This window comes from Passer domesticus, chromosome 5 (genome assembly GCF_036417665.1).
Source record: "Passer domesticus isolate bPasDom1 chromosome 5, bPasDom1.hap1, whole genome shotgun sequence".
NCBI classification, from domain to species: domain Eukaryota; kingdom Metazoa; phylum Chordata; class Aves; order Passeriformes; family Passeridae; genus Passer; species Passer domesticus.
In genome coordinates, this window is record NC_087478.1 from 10,983,464 (window position 1) to 11,005,954 (window position 22,491).

The following is a 22,491-nucleotide window of genomic DNA, read 5'->3' on the forward strand; positions in this document are numbered from 1 at the left end:
TTTGATTTTAAGTCCTAATTTAAGTTCCTTGAAATTGTCTCATTCTAACCACATTTACAAAGTTACCAGATGGTCAACAAATCCAAACGCAGACCTTTACTGTTTAATGAGTACTAGTACAGAATAGTTTAAACACTTGAGAGATCAAACAACAGTCTGCAGCAATACTTAAGCATGACATCTCCTGCTGTCAAGCTTTAAGCAGTGTTTATTTTCTCTGATAAAGAAATGTGGATTTTATTACTTCAGAAACAAAATGTCTATTTTTGTCTTTAAAGAAATACTAACATTTTGATGAATATTTTCAGAAAGTTTGATTTCTAAGCACCGTTCTCTGCTTAGGAACATTCCTGGAAAATCTGTGGTTTTGTTAAATCTGCTACTTGGTTCCCAGCTAAACTAACATGTCCAGGACAAGCTGCAAGGCAGCTATTAGGCAATTATTAGTTTCATAGAAAGAACAGGAACAGAACTGGAGGCAACTCAGAGGCACTGCTTGTGTCAGAGGTGAGAAGCTGGAACACCTGCTGAGAGTTGGGGTTGTTCAGCCTGGAGAAGAGAAAGCTGCAAGGAGACCTTAGAGCAGCCAGCAAGAGAGATGGAGAGGGACTTTTCCCAAGGACATGTAGCCACAGGACATGGGCAATGGCTTCAAACTCAAAGAGGTCAGCTTTAGCTAAGATATTAGGAAGAAATGCTTTACTATGAGGGTGGTGAGACACTGGAACAGGTTGCCCATAAAAGCTGTGGGTGTCCCATCCTTGGAAGTGTTCAGGGGCAGGCTGGGTAGGGTTTTGAGCAAGATGTTCCATGGCAGGGCCATTGGAATTCGATGATCTTTAACATCCTCTCCAATCCAAACCACTCAATGATTTTATGATCTATCTCTTGCTATGCTCCACAGGTAACTTATATTCTTCACAGGCTGGGAGGACAACTGCCAATGCCCTAACTTGAATAATTTTATTACAAACAACCAAGGCTCATATGCTGGTGACTTGAAGGAACAAAAAGCCCCCAAAACCTAATAACAACAAAACACAACTAAGTACTTTGACTGCACAGACTTCCCTCCTTAAACTCCAGAAGTTACATAAAAATTGAGTGGACTTTTCCTTTTTTCCCTTATTCCTAACAACCCCAAGGATCTAAATGAAAGAAAAATGAGGTAAAAGTTTAGAAGAAAGACAGCCATAAGCAGCAGTTGTCCTGCCCTGTGTCAGTGGAACCCATCCACTAGATGTCAGTGTCCTCTTGGGCAGAGGAAAACCTTGGATCCCAATGGAAATAGGGCAGCTGGCAGTCCTTGGTTATCAGGCCAACTGTACAGGAGGAAATTCTTAAAAAGCATCCCTGGGCCACAACAGAAGCAGCCAGTTACAGCAGCATTTGTGGGTAAGAGACACAGAACAAATATAGCCCTAGACACAAAGCTCAGCCAATAGAGTTGAGAACCTCATGACTAAGAACTCTTTTGAGAAACATTACTGACATTTTTCAGGATGCTGAACATGGGTGTTAAAAAACCTGAGAGATAAAGTTATTTCTGTTTCCTACTTCTTGAAATACTCCAAAAAACCAACCACTGTTTTTGGACCAAAATAAAAAGCCAAACCAAAAACTAAACCACAAGAATGGGTTCTACCTCTACTAAAATATAAGTGAGGCTTAAAGAGGCTTAGACTTGGAAGTAATAATGTAAATTATTACAGCACAGTGTGAAATCCTCTGTGACAGGCATGAAACACCACACCCTAAATAAAGGGCAGAGCCAAAGTCAAAGTTCAGGCACATTAAGTGACTGCTGTCAGAAGAAATGGATAGAACTTTCTATTCACCTGCACTACATTTAGACATTAAGGCAAACTAAATATTGAATAGAATATTTCAGTTAGAAGAGACCTAAAATTATCATCTAGTCCAGCTGCCTGACCTCTTCTAGGGTGTCTAAATTTAAGTCTAAAAGGAGAATACCAATATAAAAGGAATCTTAAATTTGACTGCAGGACCATACTTGTAAATTAATGACACCTCTACAAATTATTTGGGGCTGATAGGCAGGGGTATGCCAGAGGGGAAGCAGCATCATGCATTACAAAAGAAGACAGACAAACAAGGAAGGTGAGAAAAATTTTGCAAGCCAAGTTTTATGTTATATTTTAATGCACCCAGGATTGTAAGAAACCTATACCATCAAGAAAATTATCTGTAGTGGTAGCACACATGAGAAACCTCTTGGTTCTCATGAAGGAGACTGGAAAAGCTATGAAGCTGAAAAAATAAAAAGAAATTAAGTAAAGTAAATTTCAGAGGGTTATGAAGTACAGATGTCTTTCTTTTTGAAGATATTGGACCAGTCTGCCAGACAATCTTTCAATCCCCCAGCAAGAAAAACACCTTGAAGACAATTTGAACAAGCACAGGACCTGGCTGAGGACACATCCTGAAGAACCACTTACAGTTACTGCACGCTTAGATCTGTTATGCTTGCCAGACAGGAAAAGGCTAAAAAAAAATTCACCGCAACTTTTTCTCTTAGAAATAGGCACTGAGAGGAAAAAAAAAATGGGGGAAGTTGAATGAAAGGAAATTATACAGAACTAAAAAAGTAAAACACTTGCAAGCAGTCCAGGGCCTGCTGAAACGTGGCAGGTAGCAGTACCTGTCACTGTCCTGTGCTCAACAACCTACTACTACTATGGACACAGTCTGAGCTTCTACTCTGCCACTGAGAAAGACTGGGAGGATGGCTCCATTTCATTCCTGACATTCTCACAGTATCCTACAGTCACTATAAAGTATTAGACTAGGTGCATATTTGATTTGACACATTACATCGTTTTAATACTCTGAAGAACCTGAAAAGTATCATATGATCCTAAAATTTATCTAATCTTCCTCCCTCATTGCACTATGTACACCAGACTGCATTGCACTGCCTGGAAAGAATGTAAAAAATAATCTAATTCATGTTATTACTTTCTTCCAACCACTACAACTGCACAACTGCAGTTTGATCACCTGAACTGTTCATTTCTTTATAACAAAGTTATTAAGGGACTGTCTGTCTTCTACTCAGATTCTATTTGCCCATGCAAGTCTAAGACAGTTTTACCCTTTTGCTCTTATGCTGCAAATCCAAAGAAATCTCAAGAAAATTGCCCTCAATACAGAAATAACTCCAGCTTTTATTTCCCATGTGTATGTATGCCCTACAATAACACTGTGCTTGCTAGTCCTTCTCTTTCCAAGATAATTGTTTTGATAATCTTAATGAACAAGTAGTACTTGAGAACAGCAAAAAGGGCAACCAGGGGAACATCCTGGCCAAATTCCAATTCTTCAGCACTTCCTGCAAGCCTTATTTAGATCACATCTTCATCCACATTGCTAACACTACTGGTTGGTCACATACAGTGATCTGTGGATTTACCTACTCATCTTCTTTCCTAATTATGAATATACCTCTCGTACCATGTGTAGCAGATTCTAATTCCAACAGCACTAAAAAATAACCCACACACCTCACACCTCCCCCCAAAAAACTCTAAAAATGTTTAGAATATTTTGAGATCCTTTCCAGGCAGCATAAGACAATCACATTCACTATTGTACCAAACACCACAACTATTAACATTCAACTAATTTACTGTGTTCAAGTAACAAGCCCATCACCTCAGCACACAAGTAGCCTTTACAAAGCAATACTTCTTACATGATTTATTGATTCTGATTTCATTATTATTATTATGTACCTAAATGTTTAGATACCACCCAAATCCTGAAAATTACAAATGCCAAAGGGTCAGTGAGATTGAATGGAAACCACAGGTTTCTTATTTTAAGAAACTCTAAAAAAAAAAAGAAAAAGCAGCTAAAGTAGATTCTAGGCTTTTCTACCTTGTAGAAAATGGCAAGTTACCACCTTGGATACAATTCTAAGGCATACTTCAGATTTTAAAGAAGTTTCCCTCTAGCTAAAACCACAAATGTAAAAACCGCTATTTATCTGCTTCCTTCCATCGTACACTGCAGAAGCTAACAAATGGAATTCAGGAAAGACAGGTTTTGATGATCTGCATGATCAAGATAAGGAAAGAGTGGTTTCTTTCTTTATAACTTTGGGATTCTTTAAGTTTGGTATGAGCCATACTTCATTATTCCAAGTCTCTTCAGCTTCTGGTACAAGGAACCAACACGAGGACAGGGTTTCATTCCCAGCCTACAGACAAGGGTCAGCTGGTTTGTTTTCCCTGTACCAGAGGCAACAGTTAATATCAATGACAACAACTAATTATATATTGAGATTTTCTCTAGCTGTTGCATCAAGTTTTAACAATATTTCACCTCAGCTTTTTACTCCAATTCTGTCGCATTAATCTTATTTCCTAAACCACTAATCTCCTTTATTGTCATTCCTTCCTCATCTCAGAGCAAATGCTGTCTGTACAGGAACTTGCTAGGGACACTGGCTGCAGCCCACACTTGCCTGTCTAGGAACAGGAGAAAGCTTCTTACATCTACATAAAAAAATTCTGAGCTGTGGTCAAATTCACATTCTAATTCTGGAAAACCAGAACCTATTTAGCAAAGCCACAGAATTAACAATGTGACTTGGTGAGACACTGGCAGTGTCTCTGGAAGAGCAGCAGCCACTGGATTGGCATCACAAAGCCCCACTGCCTGCAGAGACCAGAGTCGGGCCTTGTTTGAATGCAAAATCCTGGTGACAGCTCCTGGCACAAGCAGAATGCCTTCCACATTTTTACTGTCCCTTTCAACTCAGTATCTTGCTCAACATACATTACTCATGGAGAGAGCAGCAGGCTGCCAAAAGCCATGAACACCTTTCCTGCTCTAAGCCACTAAAATGCAATGCAATCCCCCAAAACTCCTCATTTTTGAACAGCTTCCTCCTAACCTTTACTCTTCTCTGCTGCCTTCTTCATCAAAATGTTTTACCTCCCTCAAGAAACATACACATTATAGCATTTTACTACTGAACTTACATTTCTGTTATTTGTAAGCATAATTAGGTGTCATATCTCCAAATTTGTGAAACTGCTAGTCACAGCTCTTCTGAAAGAGAAAAGAAGTAGATAAAATACAGGAAATGAAGAAAGTTGCATTACCAAAGTTATTTCCTCTGACCTACCAAAGCCACTCTCAGGAAAAGTTAAATAAGGAAGAAAGGAATTGAAAATTTTACAAAGATAGCAAATACTAAACCAAAGTGGGACATTCTTAGGAAAAAAAAAGGCATTTGGGAAAAATGAGGCTACTAAACAGTAGCACTAAACAGCTTAAAAGGAACAGTAGCATTGCTGCTTACAGCCATGAGAACTATGTGACTTGCTCTTCAGTGTAGAAACAGATGTGTCTTCAGTCAGAAAAACCCAAACTTGTAACTTCCTGCAGATGTTGAGGAATGTCTATATCAGTGTTTCTAGCTAAAAAATAAGCTACAGATACTGCATGAAATTTGGACTGGGGAGAAACAAAGACCCTTTCCAAATATCAGAATTCCCTACAATTACTAGTAGAATTATTTAAGCACAGTTAAATAGGACTCAAAATTTCTCAATCTTATTTTCCCTTAATGGTAGTGGCAGCATTCCAAACCAAATCCATACCTTTCAAAGACCTCAATTAATTTTCAACACATCAGTTAAATTAAATCTCAACTTCTGTATCTGCTGCTGCAGTTTGACTTTAAAGAACAGTAGCATTTTTCTAAAGCAATGTCCTCTTTAATCCTTCCATTGTGACTTCCCTTAAAGGCTACCTTCTTCTCACTCCCAGTTTCTAGCATTGTGCATCAGTATTCCACTGGGCAACCAGAACAGCTATTAATGCTAATAAGCCCAGACAGGAATACACATTTGTTCTAAGGAGACAGTAACTGCATGACAAGTAATAGGATGAGACATACAGGATTGTTAAGTCCTGGCTTTAAAATGCAAAATACAGAAACACATACTCTACAGCCAAAGCAAATTAATTCACAGGAGCAGTGAAGTATCACAATGTCTTATCAGGATGCAAGTGCTTCTTACAGATGCATTATGGTGAATAGCAGAGGATGTGAGCATGCTGAAGTACACCACTTACTGGGAGATTGCATCCTGGCCCCAGTGCAAGCCTCACTGCTACTCCCTCTGAATACTGACTGCATTCCTTGTAGCTGTCAGGACTCAATATTTATTTCTGAATACTCAAATTAGGCTTTGGTCTCCATGAATCTCTGTAATAACCAAGCTTAGACAACAGCTCAACACTACAGTGGCTCTTTTGAGGAAAGAGATCCATAAGCAATATTACCTGGTCCAATACAAACCCTGAAATATTATTCCTGGTGAAATGAAAAAACCACAACAGGAAAATTCATAAGGGACACTGCATGAAGATTCTTACAAAGACCATTTAAACCAGTCTGGTTAAATCTTAATGCCCACAGTCATTAAAAAAACAGTGACCATCAGAGCCAGGTAATCTTTATAAAAGTAACTTTCTCTTTAAGAGGATAACAAGGTCAATAAAATGTGTGGCTAAGCTACTCTGCTCTGAATTTAAAACCAAGACCCAAATAGACCAACCAGTTCTACTTTGACCACTGAATTAAGAAAAAAGACAAAACCTCCACACATATACTTTCTTTCAATCCAACAATTAATCATGCAATATTCACAAGCTTAAAAGGGTACCAAACTACACTATGGATAATCATTTACCTTCAGTTCATCAAATCCACAACAATCTGCATGAAACTAAAGCTTGTTCTGAAGAGCTTCTAGTCTAGAAGTGAGGCAAAGTTGAAGAAGGGTATGAAACTTATTCACATGGTTTTCCACTCAACATGCAGTGGCTTCTGTCATCCAAAACCAGTAAAAACCCAAAGGTTTCAAAACAATAAGGAAATCATTTTAGCAGCCCAGAGATAAGGTGGCACAAACAGAAATAAAAAAAAATAGTAAAATCCAATCATAACATAAAGAGATGAGCAGAATTAAAACATTCAAAACAGACCAGAATTGATATGGCTCAAAAATACATGTTGTAATTTGCATGAGATCTGACAGAAGTACTGTGCCCAGTGTAAAACCACACACTTCACAGGATGATTCAAGAACTAGCTGACATAAATGCAGAATTCCTGAAGGATATCTTGTTTTTAATGTCCAGAAACTAGATCCAATAAGCTAAAGACAAGTCAAAGACAAGGGTATGAATACAAGAGGAAGCTCACATGAGCAAGCATTTCTGTCTTGTCTTCCACAAAAATCCTTCCCCCCTGGCCTTCGAGCTAACCTCTAGAAGCAAGCTGGATAACTTTGGTTATGCAAGATGTGAATTTTAAGGGTATTTCAAGCCCAGCTGCTAAATTAAAAGACTTCATGTACTTAACTTGCCACACAATATGACAAGCATATATCCACTAACCTACCAACCACAGGAAGGAGAGATCTCCATCCAAACAGATCTGCAGCTCAGGCATGTGAAGTTGGTAAGAGAGGGAAAAGAAAAATATTATGAAAGGCTCATGAGTTATGGACAGGGAGAGATCACTCACTGACAGCCAACATGGGCAAAACAGATTTGACTTTGAATCAACTGAATTTATTACCAACAAAATATGAGAAATAAAATACCAACAAATAATGAGAAGTAAAAGTAATATTAAAACCAAACAAAACACCCTTCCTCCACCCCTCCCTCCTTCCCAGGCTCTATATCCCCCTCCCAAGCAGAGCAGGGAGATGGGGAATGGGAGTGACAGTCAGTTCATTACATGTTTTTCTTCTGCCACTGCTCAGGGAGATGAGTCCTTCTCCTGCCCCAGCATGGGATCCCTCCCACAGGAGACAGTTCTCCAGAAACAACTTCAGCGTGACCCTCTCAGCTGTCACCAATAAACACCAGTCCAGTACCACACTAAAAAGAACCTGTTAGCAGGAGAAGGAGGGACAAAAAATCCCCCAAGATAATAAGTAAATATTGTCTACTTTGTAATTTATCTTATTCAGGTGTTCTATGTAAAATATTTCATCTACACTATCAGTACACAATATGGGAAACTCCTGACTTCAGCATCTAGTTCTGGGGGTGTTAAAGTGGTAAGTAATACAACATCCCAATAAAAAATAAACCACATGGCATTCAAAGAACAGAAGAAATGAATTTGTGCATTTATTTACAAAAGCCAATTTCAGTGCCTCCCTGACATGCCCTACAAGATCCTCTAACCAGCAAAAAATCATGGTCAGTTTTAGTTTGAAATGTACTGTCTCTAGAAATAAATAAGTTCTTTACCTACTTATATCCCTTCACTGAATTCCCTTGCTACTTCATTGCTGCTTTTCTCACTTCTAAACATATCCTGACCTCAGATACACTTAATGCATCTGGAAGTTACCTTTCTCCCTAAGAGCTAAAGACATCATCATTGAGATTTTTATATCCACATACTTGCACTGGATGAGCATATCGTCTTACTGTACCAGACAGAGAATCCTTTTTCCATGAATACAGGAAGGGATGCCCATTATGTATGCTGTAAGGCAGGAGAAACAGGATGATGGCCTCATTTTCACAGGATCACCAATTTAAACAGTGCTAATGCTTTCTAAATTGCCATGCCAGAAAGACATGTTGCTAAAGCTTTGCACCAAAAGTACTGTAGTGTTTGATAATGTATAAGGTACTGAATGCAAGCCCACGTTCAGGCTATTCCATATTAGAATTAGTTATGGAATTAGCTAGCATTTTACAAAAAAATATTCATACCTTTTAGGAATACACACTTATTTATGGCAACAGCTTGTTAACTTTGGGATACATACATTTTTTCAGTGTTATTGGTCTCTCATTTTAAATAATTTATCAACAGGGTATAGATTTTTGTAATTTTTTAAAAAGACAACTAGGCTTCTCTGCCACAGTTTTACCTGCTCTTTTCAGAACAACAAAAATAGGAAGTTGACATCTTAGACAATTTGCAAGCTGCATTGGTTGCATTTGCAACCACAAAAGGGAAAAGAAATGAAAGCTCCCATTTCATCATCTTAGTCAAAATATTAAGAAAGTAGATGGTACCAGTTGAAGAAGCAACTGTAGCAGTGTTACTACAGAATGCCAGGGCAATTTCCACAGCAGTTCTGTAGAACAGCCTCTGGAAAAGTTCTTCTGTTTACAAGGAAAATATAAAAGATTGTGATAGGGCTTAATCTGCAGCTTAATAACAACTGACTTCAGAACACTCCGTTTGAAAAGCAGACTCATGTCCAAAGCTTTAAGTGCCTGTGTAGCACATAATGCAATTCTGTAGCAAAGAGCTATTAAAGGAAACAACATATATTTTTATATATATATATATTTCTCCCTTCTGGGCCTAGTCTTCATGAAGTAGAAATAACAGAAAAATAAAGCATCTATAAAACACCATATTTCTTTACTAAAGTAAATTCCAGTGTGTGCCTATAGTACTTCCCAAGTCCTTTCTACCTGACTAAAACCAGTAATTCTTCTCTATTAACATTTTCATATAGTTCCCTATATGTCCATTAACATCACAGTTCCGTTTATGCAACCTCAAAGAAAATGAGTTAAAATTGATTTTACAGTCTAATTTGGCAGGAATAAAATCCACACAGTTTTGTGTAGCCACCTAAACTACTAAACTTGAAATCTTGGAAGTTACTGTTGAATACTTAGAGCTATCTGGGGACATTCACAGTATCTAAGAGATTATTTCCTTCCTTTAGCAGTTTGTGCAATAGGGGTGCTGCCCTATAGACAATTTATAATTAATTCAACTCTGCAGGAATTCTCAGTTTCTTGAAGCAGTTCAACTAACCTACATATACCCTTCCCTCCAGAACAGTGTTTCATTTTCCAGCTTTATTTTGAGCTAAATGTTTCCCCTGATTATTCCCACTGGACAACTGTATTCATTTCAATTAACAATTACCTATTGGCTAAAATAATCAGAACATACAAGAGGGAGTAAGTAATAATGAAAGCATTGCAGTTGTAATCCTGCTTCCCATGCACAAAGGTAAAGATTCAAGTAGAAAATAAAGGAAAAATTAAAAATTATTTTCTACACATGTAAAAACATTAGAAAAAAGAGATGTGCACTACAAATATGCAGGACATGATACATTTACCACTGAGACATCTCCATGGTTAATTTTACTCTGCCACAGAGCAGCCAGTCATCAGCTTCCAAGCCAGCCTACCCACAGTCTAAGAGCAGTGCACTATTCCTATCACTTGTTCTTCGGTCTGTTCTGCTTTTTATATTAATTGATCTCTCAGTTTTGTGCAGTGAAACAACTAGACAACTAATCCAGTAAGAACATTTGTCTAAGTAGGAAGCTCTACCCAAGTACCACATGTGCTACCCATACACTTGAGGAAAAAAAGACACTGTTCCATCACAGGGTTATGCATTACAGAGTCAAACAATCAAATAAGGAGTGAAACATTTAGGACAGAGTAGAACACTATTCAGCCTTCTCAAGAGCAGTGCAGTTCCCACAGCAATCAGTCATTTAAACAGGATGCATAATCTACACTGACAAGTCCTCTGAACACTTGGACAGGAAACTCATGAAACATCCTTTCAGTTTAGAACAAAGTTGTTCAAAGATAGCTGTGTCCTCCAAGAACTACCAGGAGAATAGAAAAAAATGCCACACAGTCATAATGGAAGACAAAATGTATTTAAAAATGTAATCAACAATGGAAAACAATATGAAAGTTCTGGAACAGGCCCCTGAGACTCTCAATTGTGACAAATAGCTGGAAATCATGCCAGTAAGTCCAGGAAAAATGTGCATGAACCAGAACCTAGAACTAGTCTAGCTCAGCACAAGAAATTAATTTCTCATCCATGATATTGACCCTAAAGCAAATAAGAAAGATAGCAAGGATTGCAACAAGAGCAGAGGTGCTGACTACCCAACATCAATAAAAGCAGGAACATAAGACATCACTCATGACCACATTCCTTTCAGCCTCTCTTCAGTTGTATTAGCTGCCCAGAGGAACAAGCCTTGCCAGCTGCACAGCTGAAAGATGGTCATTTTCCTCTCCAGACCCCCCAAAACCCCACTCTTCCACTGATCCACATGGAAGTGTGATCACTGTTCTTCCAGTGATCACAAAGAGTACAACACATCTGTGTGTTTTCAGAAGAAAAACAAAAAGCAGATGTCATCCACATGAGGTAGCAAAAATGACAAGACAGCAGGACAAATGCAGCAAGACGTAAAATTGTGTAAGAGGACATCACTGTACTCTGACCCCAGAAATTCAAACCCAGCTACACCTTTGAGACTACATAAAAAGGAAGCTAATGTAAAAAGGTTTGTTTTAAAATGACAAGTTCAGTGTAATAACTAAATGAAAGAAATTAAAGCAGTACATACATTCTTTAAAGCAATATAGTTTTAACTAAGCTAACTTCCCTTTAGAGGCTGACGCTTTCCAACCCATGGCTTTAGACACCAAAAATCATAGCAAAGATCAGGCAATTAAAACTAAGAAATTTCAACAATGTTTAGGAATCAAGGTCTGCTCTCCAATGTGTAAAACATGAAGTGTATAGCCCTTCTGCCAAAAAGGAAGGAACACAAGTTATATGGATACCCTTAACAACTGTGTTAAGATTTCTCCAAATCACAGCAAATTAAAAATAGAAGAATCAAACCAGTCCATCCAGAACTTAAAACTTTCAGTCTACTCATGTAGCTGCCCTTGGCTCATTCCTAACACTAGGCAATTAAATTCTTTCTGCAGAACTAAGGGAGCTCAGAAGTAAAATTAATACAGAAAATTAACTGTCAGAAGCATTATGGTAGGATTTCCTTCAAAATTATTGATGCTTCCTTACGGAAATATGAATGAATGAAACATATTTCTTTATTTGCTTTATTCTTAATGATATGTGTAGCCCATGAGGCAACATCATTCATAGCTTCAGTCATCTTGTAATAGCCAGATATTTTCCCTCATTGAAGTAACTGTCTTGCTACTTTTTAGAGCTGATAATTCAATTCTTCTAGGTTTTACTTTCACAAGACACTTCCATTAGGACAATATTGTCTTTAAGTCTTTCCATAAATTAACACCAATAAAATTGCCCTGTAAAGAAATTAAAAGTATTGGCTTGTAGGAGGACAGATAGAGCAAAAATTAGGTCAACTAAACTAGGTCATCCATTTATACCTCTATTTATCTGGTACCTTTTGGGAAACATTTTTCTCTACTTGATCTTTTTAGCTGTGTAAGAATTTTTTCATTGTAAAGCTGATGACAAAACAGTAGCTAGAACAAGGCCCTCAGGGACACAAGCAGTAACCTTCCCATGAAAACCTCAGTGAGTGAAACACCCTGACACCAGTATTCAGAGATCCTTTAAAAGAAGTTTCCAACCCAGAATGACAGCCCTAAAGCCTGCCAGTCCTGACTGTGCTCTTCTGCTCTTACAACTCCTTCCTCACCTCGCTGCACTCTCAGCTTTCCTAACAAAGCTACTGGCTTTGCACTCATGTTGTCTCATCAATATTGGGTTTGGACACAGTCTGGTTTTTTAAGGTGCAGAGGGACTCCAGACACAGCTCCAAGAATACAGCTGCTCTCTGTGCTCCAGGTTCCAGAGCCAAAACTCCACAGCCATACCAGAATGCTCTCTTTGCATAAACACATTCTGATTGCTCAAATCTGAACAAATAATTCACGAGTTAAGTTTATATTAGCAAGTTTTTTTGTCAGATGAAGCAGGAAAACAAAGAGCTTAATCACTCTGCAACACTCACATGCTAGTTAAAAGAAATAGAAATGCAGGTCCATGCTCCATTGAGGGCAAACACACACAGCTGAGTTATCCAAGCCTGTGCTGGCATAACCATAGCAATTGTGGAGTACAACAGCCTGAGGAAAACACCAGGATACAAACAATGAACTTCCTAATGGCACAAAGAGCTCCTGCTCTACCTAATTCACTTGTGCTTTACTCGGTTCCTTATCTGACCTTTAACACTGATGCCTGTCCCTGACTGAAGGGCTGTTATATAAGACCAAGAAAAAAAACATCATCTACCATCTGATTTCAGTTCTAGAAATGCATACCCAAGGTACTCCTACAGTTTCATGTTTCCCCAACACTAAGAAATGCATTACTATTCCAAAAAGTCCTTTGTACTAAGCATATTATAGCCAAACTGTAGCAGTATACAACAGAAAATCCACAAATCTTAAATAGTAACAGTGAAGAAGATAGAACATGATTTCTGTTTATTACAAACTAATGGCTTTAAGAGATTAATATAGAAGCCTCACTTTTGTGACTTTTGTCACACTCATGATCAACAAATGTATACACATTAGATAATCTGAATATCTGCTTACCCTTCTCCTGCTTGCAGAGCTGATAACTTATACTTGGCTATAACAGCATCACGGAAAAACAACCTGAACCTACTGCAATTTTAAAGTAAATTACATGCAATCCAAACCAAGAAATTCATACTATAGATCAGTGACCCATATGCAGAGTACTACACAGACTTAGAACCATGCTTATACAAATACATAAGCATGTACATGGAGCTACAGAACTATAGATTAGGGTCTAAGGTTGATGAATCATGGTCACACGAGACATCTATATATAGGTATCTACTGATATGTATCTATCTGTATACATATATAGCTAAATGCAGCAAAAAGGTGCTGTAGAATTGAGGTAAGAATAAAAACAAAGTAAGTATTTGACATGCTATTTCAATTATTTGGAGTGCATGTAATATGCCATGAGGTGCAAGGTCAGCATCACCATTTTCTCCCCCTGAACAATTCTTTAATATTCAGCAAAATCCATACATAGTCCTTTATTCCATGAGAACAGTAGACTTACACACTGCTCTCTTTCGAAAATGAGCAAACAGAACTTATTACCACACAAGCTATTTGACACAACCCAGAGCATTGCCTAACTGACTTGGTTTAGTTTCACGTGCTGAAAGAACAGCAATTTTAGGCAGAGTTTGCAAGTTCTTATACCCCAGGGTCACTACAGCAGCTCTGTGGCTGTGTTCAACTGCCTCTATGGAGATTCAGAATGGCATCTTTGAAGCAACAGAAACAGCACTCATTTCCTCAGAAGGGGACAAAGAAGCTGAATATTTAAACTGAATGATTGTTCATGCAAAACTGTATTTTCATCTAACATTGAATGAACAGTATTTCACAAAATTTCAGAAGCCTCTAAAGTTTGGGCTTACTGAAATGACTATTCAGTCCCACTGCTCCAAGCAGATCTGGTCCATGTAAAAGAAGCTTTATGAATGGCCTCGATGACTACAGCCACACACAATGAAGTCATGTGCTGGGGTGTGCCCCCCACAGACAAATTAACAGCATCTAGATGAAACACAGCAAATGGAAACAAAACTTTAAAAATACATTTACAAGCACAATATGAAAGGTGACTACTAACAGATCCATTATTTAACCCTGAAATGATAAAAATGCACAAGGCATATCTGAAGTGACAGCTGCCTATGACCTATTAACTCACTGCTAAGAGCAGAGTTCCTTATGGCTGATCAGCTGTACAACACACTTACAGGTCATGTTCTCCAAGGCAATTACCCCTTCTGTCACACTCCAGGGAAAGTAAGTGCTCCAAATAGTTTTTTTCAAAAGAACTCAATTCACAAGAATTCCATGTAAACCTCTGCTTACACCAAGTAAATCTTGAATTTGAAGTTTCAAGAAACAGTTTACCATCTAGTTGATTCTACCAAAGCTTTTTTCCCAGTTTAACCTTTACAGATACAAATATCTCTTGAAAAAGACACCATACATTTTATAACACAAAGCATTAGTGTTTCTAACAATATTACAAGCACCAAATTCATTTAACAGATACTACAAAAAACATCACTTCCAAAAATGTCTATCCAGTGGGGTCTTAAACTTTTTTTTTTTACACTATCTGCAGTTTTTTTAAGTTTCCAGATTATATGCCTGTCTTATAAATTTGAAAAGTACCTTCACAGATACTCAAGAGGTGCACTAATAGTATTTGAATCAGAAAGGCTTATGCAAATGCACATTAATACACAGACAAGCTTTAAGAGGGGCATTTCTGAAGTGCTACAGTTGAATAGGCAGTTCTGGTATCCCTAATGCTGCTTCAGAACCAGAACAAAATCTATGTCATGACTGGCATCAGTATGTGGACTTTCACTATGTGTCTTAGTAGTTTAAATCAGTGATTTAGTAAAGTGTAGACGGTTCATTCATTTTAAGCAGGCTTTAGGCACTCTAGAAATTGTGCCTTTTCCTAGAAAAAATTACCAAAAAAACCCAAAACAAAGACAAAAGCCTCAAAAAATGCACAAAGCAAGTTTTATAACATCTGGTGTAGCACTTCCTATGACCAGCTACATTTTATCCTTACAAGTCAAGCACATTCCATCTCCCATTTTTTAAATAGCATTTTCACAAAAGAATCAGTTTAGAAGTGCTTAAATACAAAGATGTCAAAACCAAAACCAACTAGATGTAAAAAACATTGAAACAGGTAAAAAACTAGTTTCTAACCATTCAAATTCCCTTTCATACTTCAGAAAACAGCAACTTGAGTACTTTACTGTTTCCAAACCTAAAAGTTTCATCGTAGACAGATTGAACAGAACAGAGATACACAACATTCAGTCGAGTTAGTTACCTGTGTCCTCTTGAATGAAAGGTATAGAGATCTGTGACTAGGTGCAGCAAAGTTGTTAAAAAAATTTATTATTATTTAGACTGATAATCTAAGACAAGACCATTTTGACACCACCACCTCCAGACAGCAGCTGAGGGTCCCCTACATGGTATCCATCACAAAAAACCCATTCTCAGCCATACACGGTGTTCCATGACAACAGATTAGCCAGATATATAACTCAGAAGATGAAGCAAGACTGTCATATACCACAAAAAAATTGAAACATCTGATTTTTGAAGGCAAAGCTTCACACTATTCACATTTCAGTTCTCCTATAACAATGGCAATTGACATCAAACAAGAGAAAGGAGTGTCAGAATGCTTTTCTCATTACTAAAATGTAAGAAAACAAAAAATGTGTTAATCGTAGGTGGATTAAAATTTAAAAAATAAATCAGCAAATAATATTTATCAAGGTCTTTCTAAATTCTAGAATAGCTGTTTTCTTTTCTTCCATATGGAACGTTGCCTTCCAACCCTTGTTTGATGTAATACACATGTTCATTACAAAAAAAAATCACAATCTAGACCATGCTGGTTGTATTCATACAGCATGAAACACCAAGAGGAAGTAATCTATACTTATTTCCTTCTACCCAAATAGCAATGTCAGCAAAAACCCAGGAAAAAATATACTCCTGGATGTACCGCAAACACGGTAGCAAAATCCTAACCTATATTATTTTAGGGAAAAACCCACTTGCTCCATATCCACGTACACATGATTACTGGCAAGGCTTACAGACATGTCTGTCCTGTTTTCAAACTATCCACTTCATTTAATCCCAACTGTGCACACCCAGAGTACTGAAGTGATCCACTAGCCAGTCCTGCTTACTTCCTAGTGCAAATTAATTAAATGCATTTGATTTCCAGTAACAAACTTGCTACTGGTGCCCAGATGATAGAGCTTATCTTGCTCCTGGGGGAAGGCACTGGTGGAGTGGGTAATCATCAACTTTCCACCTTCCAAGAGGAAGTTGTTTCCAGGTATGTCATGGCATTATTAAATTGCAGTCTTAGTCATCTACACTCTGGACTTTCAATAGCAATCAGGCAGGCTTATCAGCCAACCTGTGCACACCTCCAGCTTCTCTAGCCTCTCCTCCAGCACTCCTTGGCACCCAGCACGTACTTCTAGTTCATTCACTCGGGCCCAAATACAACTCTCTAAGCCTATTACTCAACACATTCAAAGGCAATAAAGACCTAAAAGTAAAGAATTGTTTTCATTTGCATTCACCCACTATTCCATTCATATTTTAGATTCCATTTTGACTTGGAAATGAAGCGATGAGTAACAGCAATTCCTATTCCATAAACTTGCCACTATTTAACAGCCACAGAACATCCTGCACCTCAATGAGATAACACAACTTCCTCCCTTCTCAACCCTCAAAAAACATCTACTCATTCTTTAACTGAACAGAATACTGAAATTTAAATCCCCATTACCACCCTTTCATTCTTCCTTTTCAATCATTTCAAAGAGGACCTAAGCATAGCTCTGTTAAGACAGCCAAATACACCCCAAAACACATACCCCAAAAATGCCAAAATACCCCAGTACATTCATAGTGAAAATAAAAATTAAAAATCAGCAATTATGATTCTTGTCATCACACTAATCTATGTCTGCTTTATTACATAAAGGTGAATATTAGAACTGAAGATCCTAATTTCCTGGTTTTACTTTAATTTCCCACACAAAAATCAAATATGAAAGTTTGAAATACAAAGTGTTAAAGGACAAAAGACATTTTCAACACAAATCTCCCCAAAACATTCAACACTCTTTCAGGTAATACATCTTTCTCCTGAAATGTCTTGCCCAATAGTTCCTATAAATCCTATTTTCTCATTTTTACCCATATTCTCTTTTCTTGCTGCTACAGGAAAGCAGTGGGAAAACTCACTGTCTATACTGTTGAAAGCTACAAAAACAACATGCTGTCAAATAGAGAAATTGAAACAAAAGCTATTTTTCCATACAGGGGTGCCACTGCTTCAAAGAAAGGATGATAAAAATGTCTATTATATATCATTTGAGTACAACAAAACTAAAACATCAGGATAACTATCAGACATTAAATGGTAGAGGTGGATTAGGAGATCTAGAACAAAGTATTTAACATAGAGATTTTTAATAATGTCCCTCATGTTGCAGCAGTCTAGGCCAGCCTTTCTGTAAAGTATATATAATTTACATGAACAAGACAGGCTCATCAGTACAAGGCAAGATGTCAATTCTTGTTAAATAGCAATTATATTACTAAAACAATGACTAAATAAAAAGCTTCTGTCAAATTCTGCAACCTTTAAGCTCTCATGCGAAGATTTAAAAGGGTCCTATCGCTCCAATGCCTTTCTTCACCTCACACTTTCCTCTCTTCCTTTCCCACACGCTCAGATGTTTCAGCAGCATACTTTTAGCATTTGCAAAATCCTGCCCGAAGAGCGTGGCCGATTTCCCACGGGCTGCCTCCCCACCCTGGATGAACTCGTTACTTCCCAAAGTCCGCTTCCTCTTCCAGCCCTGGACCTGCCAGCGCTCCCAACGCCCCTCCGCCTTGCGCAACATCCGCGGCCTCCTCCCCGCATTTCGGACAATCGCCCATGCGACACTTACATTGAGATTTTTTAAATTTTTTTTTTGTTCCCAGACCACTAGCACAGACTGACAGCTTAAAGGGCTAACGATGTGCTTTTAATCCCCAAGAGCCGCACAGAATAAAACGAGCTACAAAGACACAAACGGAGGGCACTAACGCGCTCTCCTTCGGGTCAAACTGCATTTTGATATTAAGTATTTAAATGATATTGAAAAGCGCCAGCAACATCTGCCCAATCAAAATTATTGTTCACAGCTCAGACGACCAATTCAAAAATAAAACTCCCGAGATACTGTCACAGCCCGATTAAACAGCTAAAATAAACCAGGAAAAGCACTAATTTTCCAACAGAATTTTTCCCCGAGCGCACACGTTAAGCAAAGGCTGACGGTGAACTGATCTGGAAGGAAGAAAGGACGAGGGATACAGGCAGGGCTGCGATGGGGGATGGGAGACGCTAGCGAAGGGAAGATGAATATTCCTCCAAGGACTAGCAATACCTTTAACACATCTCCTCGGGAAGAAGACAAATCTCAAGCAGGCAGCTAGAGGGGCAGATGAAAGGGGAAGGAGAGCCCGATTATCCCCAGCTGACACCAGAGACCCTGCAGAAAAGGGGCTGCCAGGGCGAGGAAGCGCTCGCAGCCCCCCCGCCTCGCCCCTGCCCCCTTTATGCGCTCAGGGAAGCAGCGCGGCGGGCGGACGAGGAGCCTCCCGGTTAATTTTGCAAGAGCCGATGACCATCAGCTCCCCAGGAGCGGGGACGGGCCGGGGCCGCGGTGACAAACCTCCGGGGGCCGGAGGGCAGGAAGGAGGCTGAGCACAGGCGGACACTCTCCCTCCCTCCCCCCGCCGAGCTCCGGAGCGGTGCCGGGCGCAGGGAGCCGGCCGAGCCGCGGGGCACACAATAGCCGGTCACCCCCAGGGATGCGACACCGCCCGCCCCGACACCGCCCGCCGGCGGGGCTGGGGCTGGGGAAGGGGCTGGGGATGGGGCTGGGGAAGGGGCTGCGGTCCCCCCGCCCCGGGGCCGCAGGAGCCCCGCCCGCCCCGCCCGCGCCGCCGCCCCTCACCATGAAGTCGCTGGCGAAGTTGTCCTCCCCATTGTGGTCCGTGTCCTTCATGGCCTGGACTCGCTTAATGAATTTCCTCAGGATCTCCTCCTGGCTCATCCTGCCCCGCCGGCCGCCCTGCGGAGCGGGAGCCGCGGCCGCCCGCCCGCTCTCCGCCCGGAGCCCCCTCCGCCGCACGACCCGGCACCCGGTTGCCTTCCTTCCCCTCCCTGCCTCGCCTCTCGCCCTCCCGGGCCTGCCCGCGGCCTGCTGGCCCCGCTCTGGCTCCGCTCCCGCCCCGCTCACGGCCGCCCGGCCGCCCGCTCCATCCTCCCCTCCCTCCGCCCGACCCTCCCTGGAGCAGCCGACACGGACACGACGCGGCCCCGCCTCCTCCCGCCCCGCGCACGCGCGGCGCCCGCCGCGCCCCGCCCTCTCCCCTCTGCCCCGCCCCGCCCCGGCAACGCTCCGCGCCCATTGGCTCTCCCGACCGCCGCCTCGCCCTATTGGCGGCCACGCACGCCAATCACCGTCAGGCAGGGCTTCGAGGGAGCGCTGACTGGGCTCCACGCCTCGCCCTCTCCCCCGGCCCCCCCCCCCCGTTTCCCATGGATGGGACCGCCCGAAGGGCGCCTCATGGAGCGCTGGAAGGGACCACTTGGCGCGCGAGGGGGAGGCTGAGGGAGAGGAGCGCGGCTTCCCCTGGCTGGAGCACAATGGGCGGCAGTGGGTGCCCGCGGCGCCGCGCCGGGAGGCAGCGGCATGTCGGGACGTGTAGTCGCGACAGCGCCGCGTCCCGCGGCTGGGGGCTCGCGCAGCATCCCACTGAACGCCCGGATCAAAAGGGTCCCGCCCGGGTGGGAAGCCCGCAGCCGTGGGAAGCGCCGGGGGTCCCTGCCGCGGCGGTGCCGAGGCGCGGGGCGGGTGGACGGCGGGCAGCGGGAAGATGGCGGGGCGGGACGGGGAACGGGCGCGGACACCTGGCCGGGGACCGCTCCTCGCGTACTTGTATGTATGTACATCAAGTGTATATATATGCGTGTGTGTTTATATTAATTTTACATATAGATATATGAAATTTTTCGTATAGATACATGTCAGTGTACACTCTTTATGAAGTGTAGATATATATATGTGTGTATGTATGTATGTGTGTGCGGATAGATAGATAGATAGATAGATAGATAGATAGATAGATAGATAGATAGATAGATCGATCTACTTAATAAACATGTCCGCAGGCGAAGCCGATCCGTGGGAGTGCCGCCGGCAGGTGCCTGCAGCCCCGGGCCGGTCCCGCACCCTCGGCACCCCGCGCCTTCCTGTGTTAAACATAGCCTAAAATCTGCCTTACGTGGTGCTGGAGGATTTGGCAATGTGCTGTTGAATTCTTGATGTTATATGGAAATGTTAAACGCCTTCATGTTTGGTGTCCTGATGGCATTTATAACTTCTGCTTAAGCAAGTAAAGCAGTTGTAGAGGGGTGTGTATGTACAGCCTTATAGCTTAATAAATATTCCAAGTGAAGTCGTTTGAAATGTGGTTTTATTGATGAAGATCCTCACGGCCTTGAGTGATGCTGTTGATGAGTAAAAGTTTGTCACACAAGGCAGATAAAGGTCCAAGCTGAGAAGCATTACCCGGCTAAGGGTAATCCTGCTGCCCAATTGCCCGTTCCCTACCGCTCATTCCCTGCCCCGGGAGCGTGTGGCACTTGCAGTGCCACCAACACCACCCCTGTGGGACAGGCATTGAACCGGCTCAGGGAACTCACTCTGCTGCAACATAAGTCCATAGAAAATCAGTGTGTTTTCTTATCTGATCATTCCATTAATCTGGTTTTGTTACCAAAAGAAACCTACAGAAAGCTTGGTCTTCCTGCACTGGTGTAAGATATTACTGTTTTAGAAGGCTGCCAAGGAATACCATTTCCACACCAGAATAAGTACAATGGCACATTACCACCCTCAGCCCAAATCACTGCCCACTAACTGCCCATCTTCCTAGTGGAGGCAAGTTTTGAGATATGGCATTGGAACCTGAACTGCAGCTGCTGATGCATGGACACACATTTCCTTCTCCTGCATCTGCTACAGACACAGCCATCTCTGGCAGAGGGGTAGGCTGGAAAATTGAGAGGCTTAGCATTTTCACATGACTTGCTACAGACCTCAGCATCTTATTAAGGTGTTAGGGTTTTTAGCTGTTGATGTTCATCAGCTAATACACAGGAGAGAGACATAAGGACCCATGAAGGAGCTGGGAAAGGGCATCAGCTCTGTGCTGAGGTTTAGTGAAGCCTTTAGTGAGCCCTCCACACAAACACATCAGCTGCCAATGTCAGTCTCCTCTCCATGTCCTTTGCACCAGCTTCCATAATAAGCTAATCAATTGGCCCTGAAGAGCCACAAGGATATCTGCTTTTCTTGTTTTAATTTCTCTCTTCCTTCTCCTTTTCCAAACCTCCTACTTTCCTACAATACCAAAAAGCAGCTTTAAAGGGAAAGATAGAAATTAGAGTGAGACCTGAGACCACAAGGATAGCTGGGGCTTGGATCATCAGATACTTTTTCTATGCCACCTTGCTGGATTTCCATCTGCTTAGGAAGGTTGCTGTTTACTCAGCAGTTGTTCTGGCAAACCTGCTCCCAGTGCCAGATGGCAGGTAACTTCAGAAAAGTGACACTTGAGACTACACAACCAGTTAAGGAAGTCTTGAATGTCATATGGTTTTCTTCATTTATTCACACAACTGGGTTATAGAGGAGGAAAATAAATATCATGATGAACCTGATACCATTATTGCCTGACATGGAAAGGACCCAGTTTTTAGTCTGGTCTCATTCACAATCTGCAACTCAACTGTAACAAACTGTTGTAAACCAGCAAGTGCAACCGTGGCCTTTCATTTGGTTTAACTGATAAGAAGGTTATCAGTCTCAGAAGACAAAAAAAGTCCCCAAACTAGGCATGTGTTGCTAGCCAGAACAAAGGTTAATATGAAACTAAGAAATTAGGAATAGTGTGGAGAACTGTGCCTGG

At 41.1% G+C, this 22,491-nt stretch overlaps 1 protein-coding gene across 2 annotated transcripts in view; it reads right to left on the bottom strand.

Moving 5' to 3' along the window:
- The window catches only part of PTPN12 (protein tyrosine phosphatase non-receptor type 12), a 69,286-nt gene extending 49,511 nt beyond the window's left edge, over window positions 1-19,775 (bottom strand). The window contains exon 1 of one of the 2 annotated variants that reach the window (XM_064421921.1): window positions 19,470-19,775. In XM_064421921.1, the coding sequence (XP_064277991.1) occupies window positions 19,470-19,568 (99 nt within the window). In that variant the 5' untranslated portion in view covers window positions 19,569-19,775. The remainder of the gene's footprint in view (window positions 1-19,469) is intronic. The other variant, XM_064421920.1, reaches the window with a different exon arrangement.
- Between the last annotated feature and the right edge of the window lie 2,716 nt (window positions 19,776-22,491).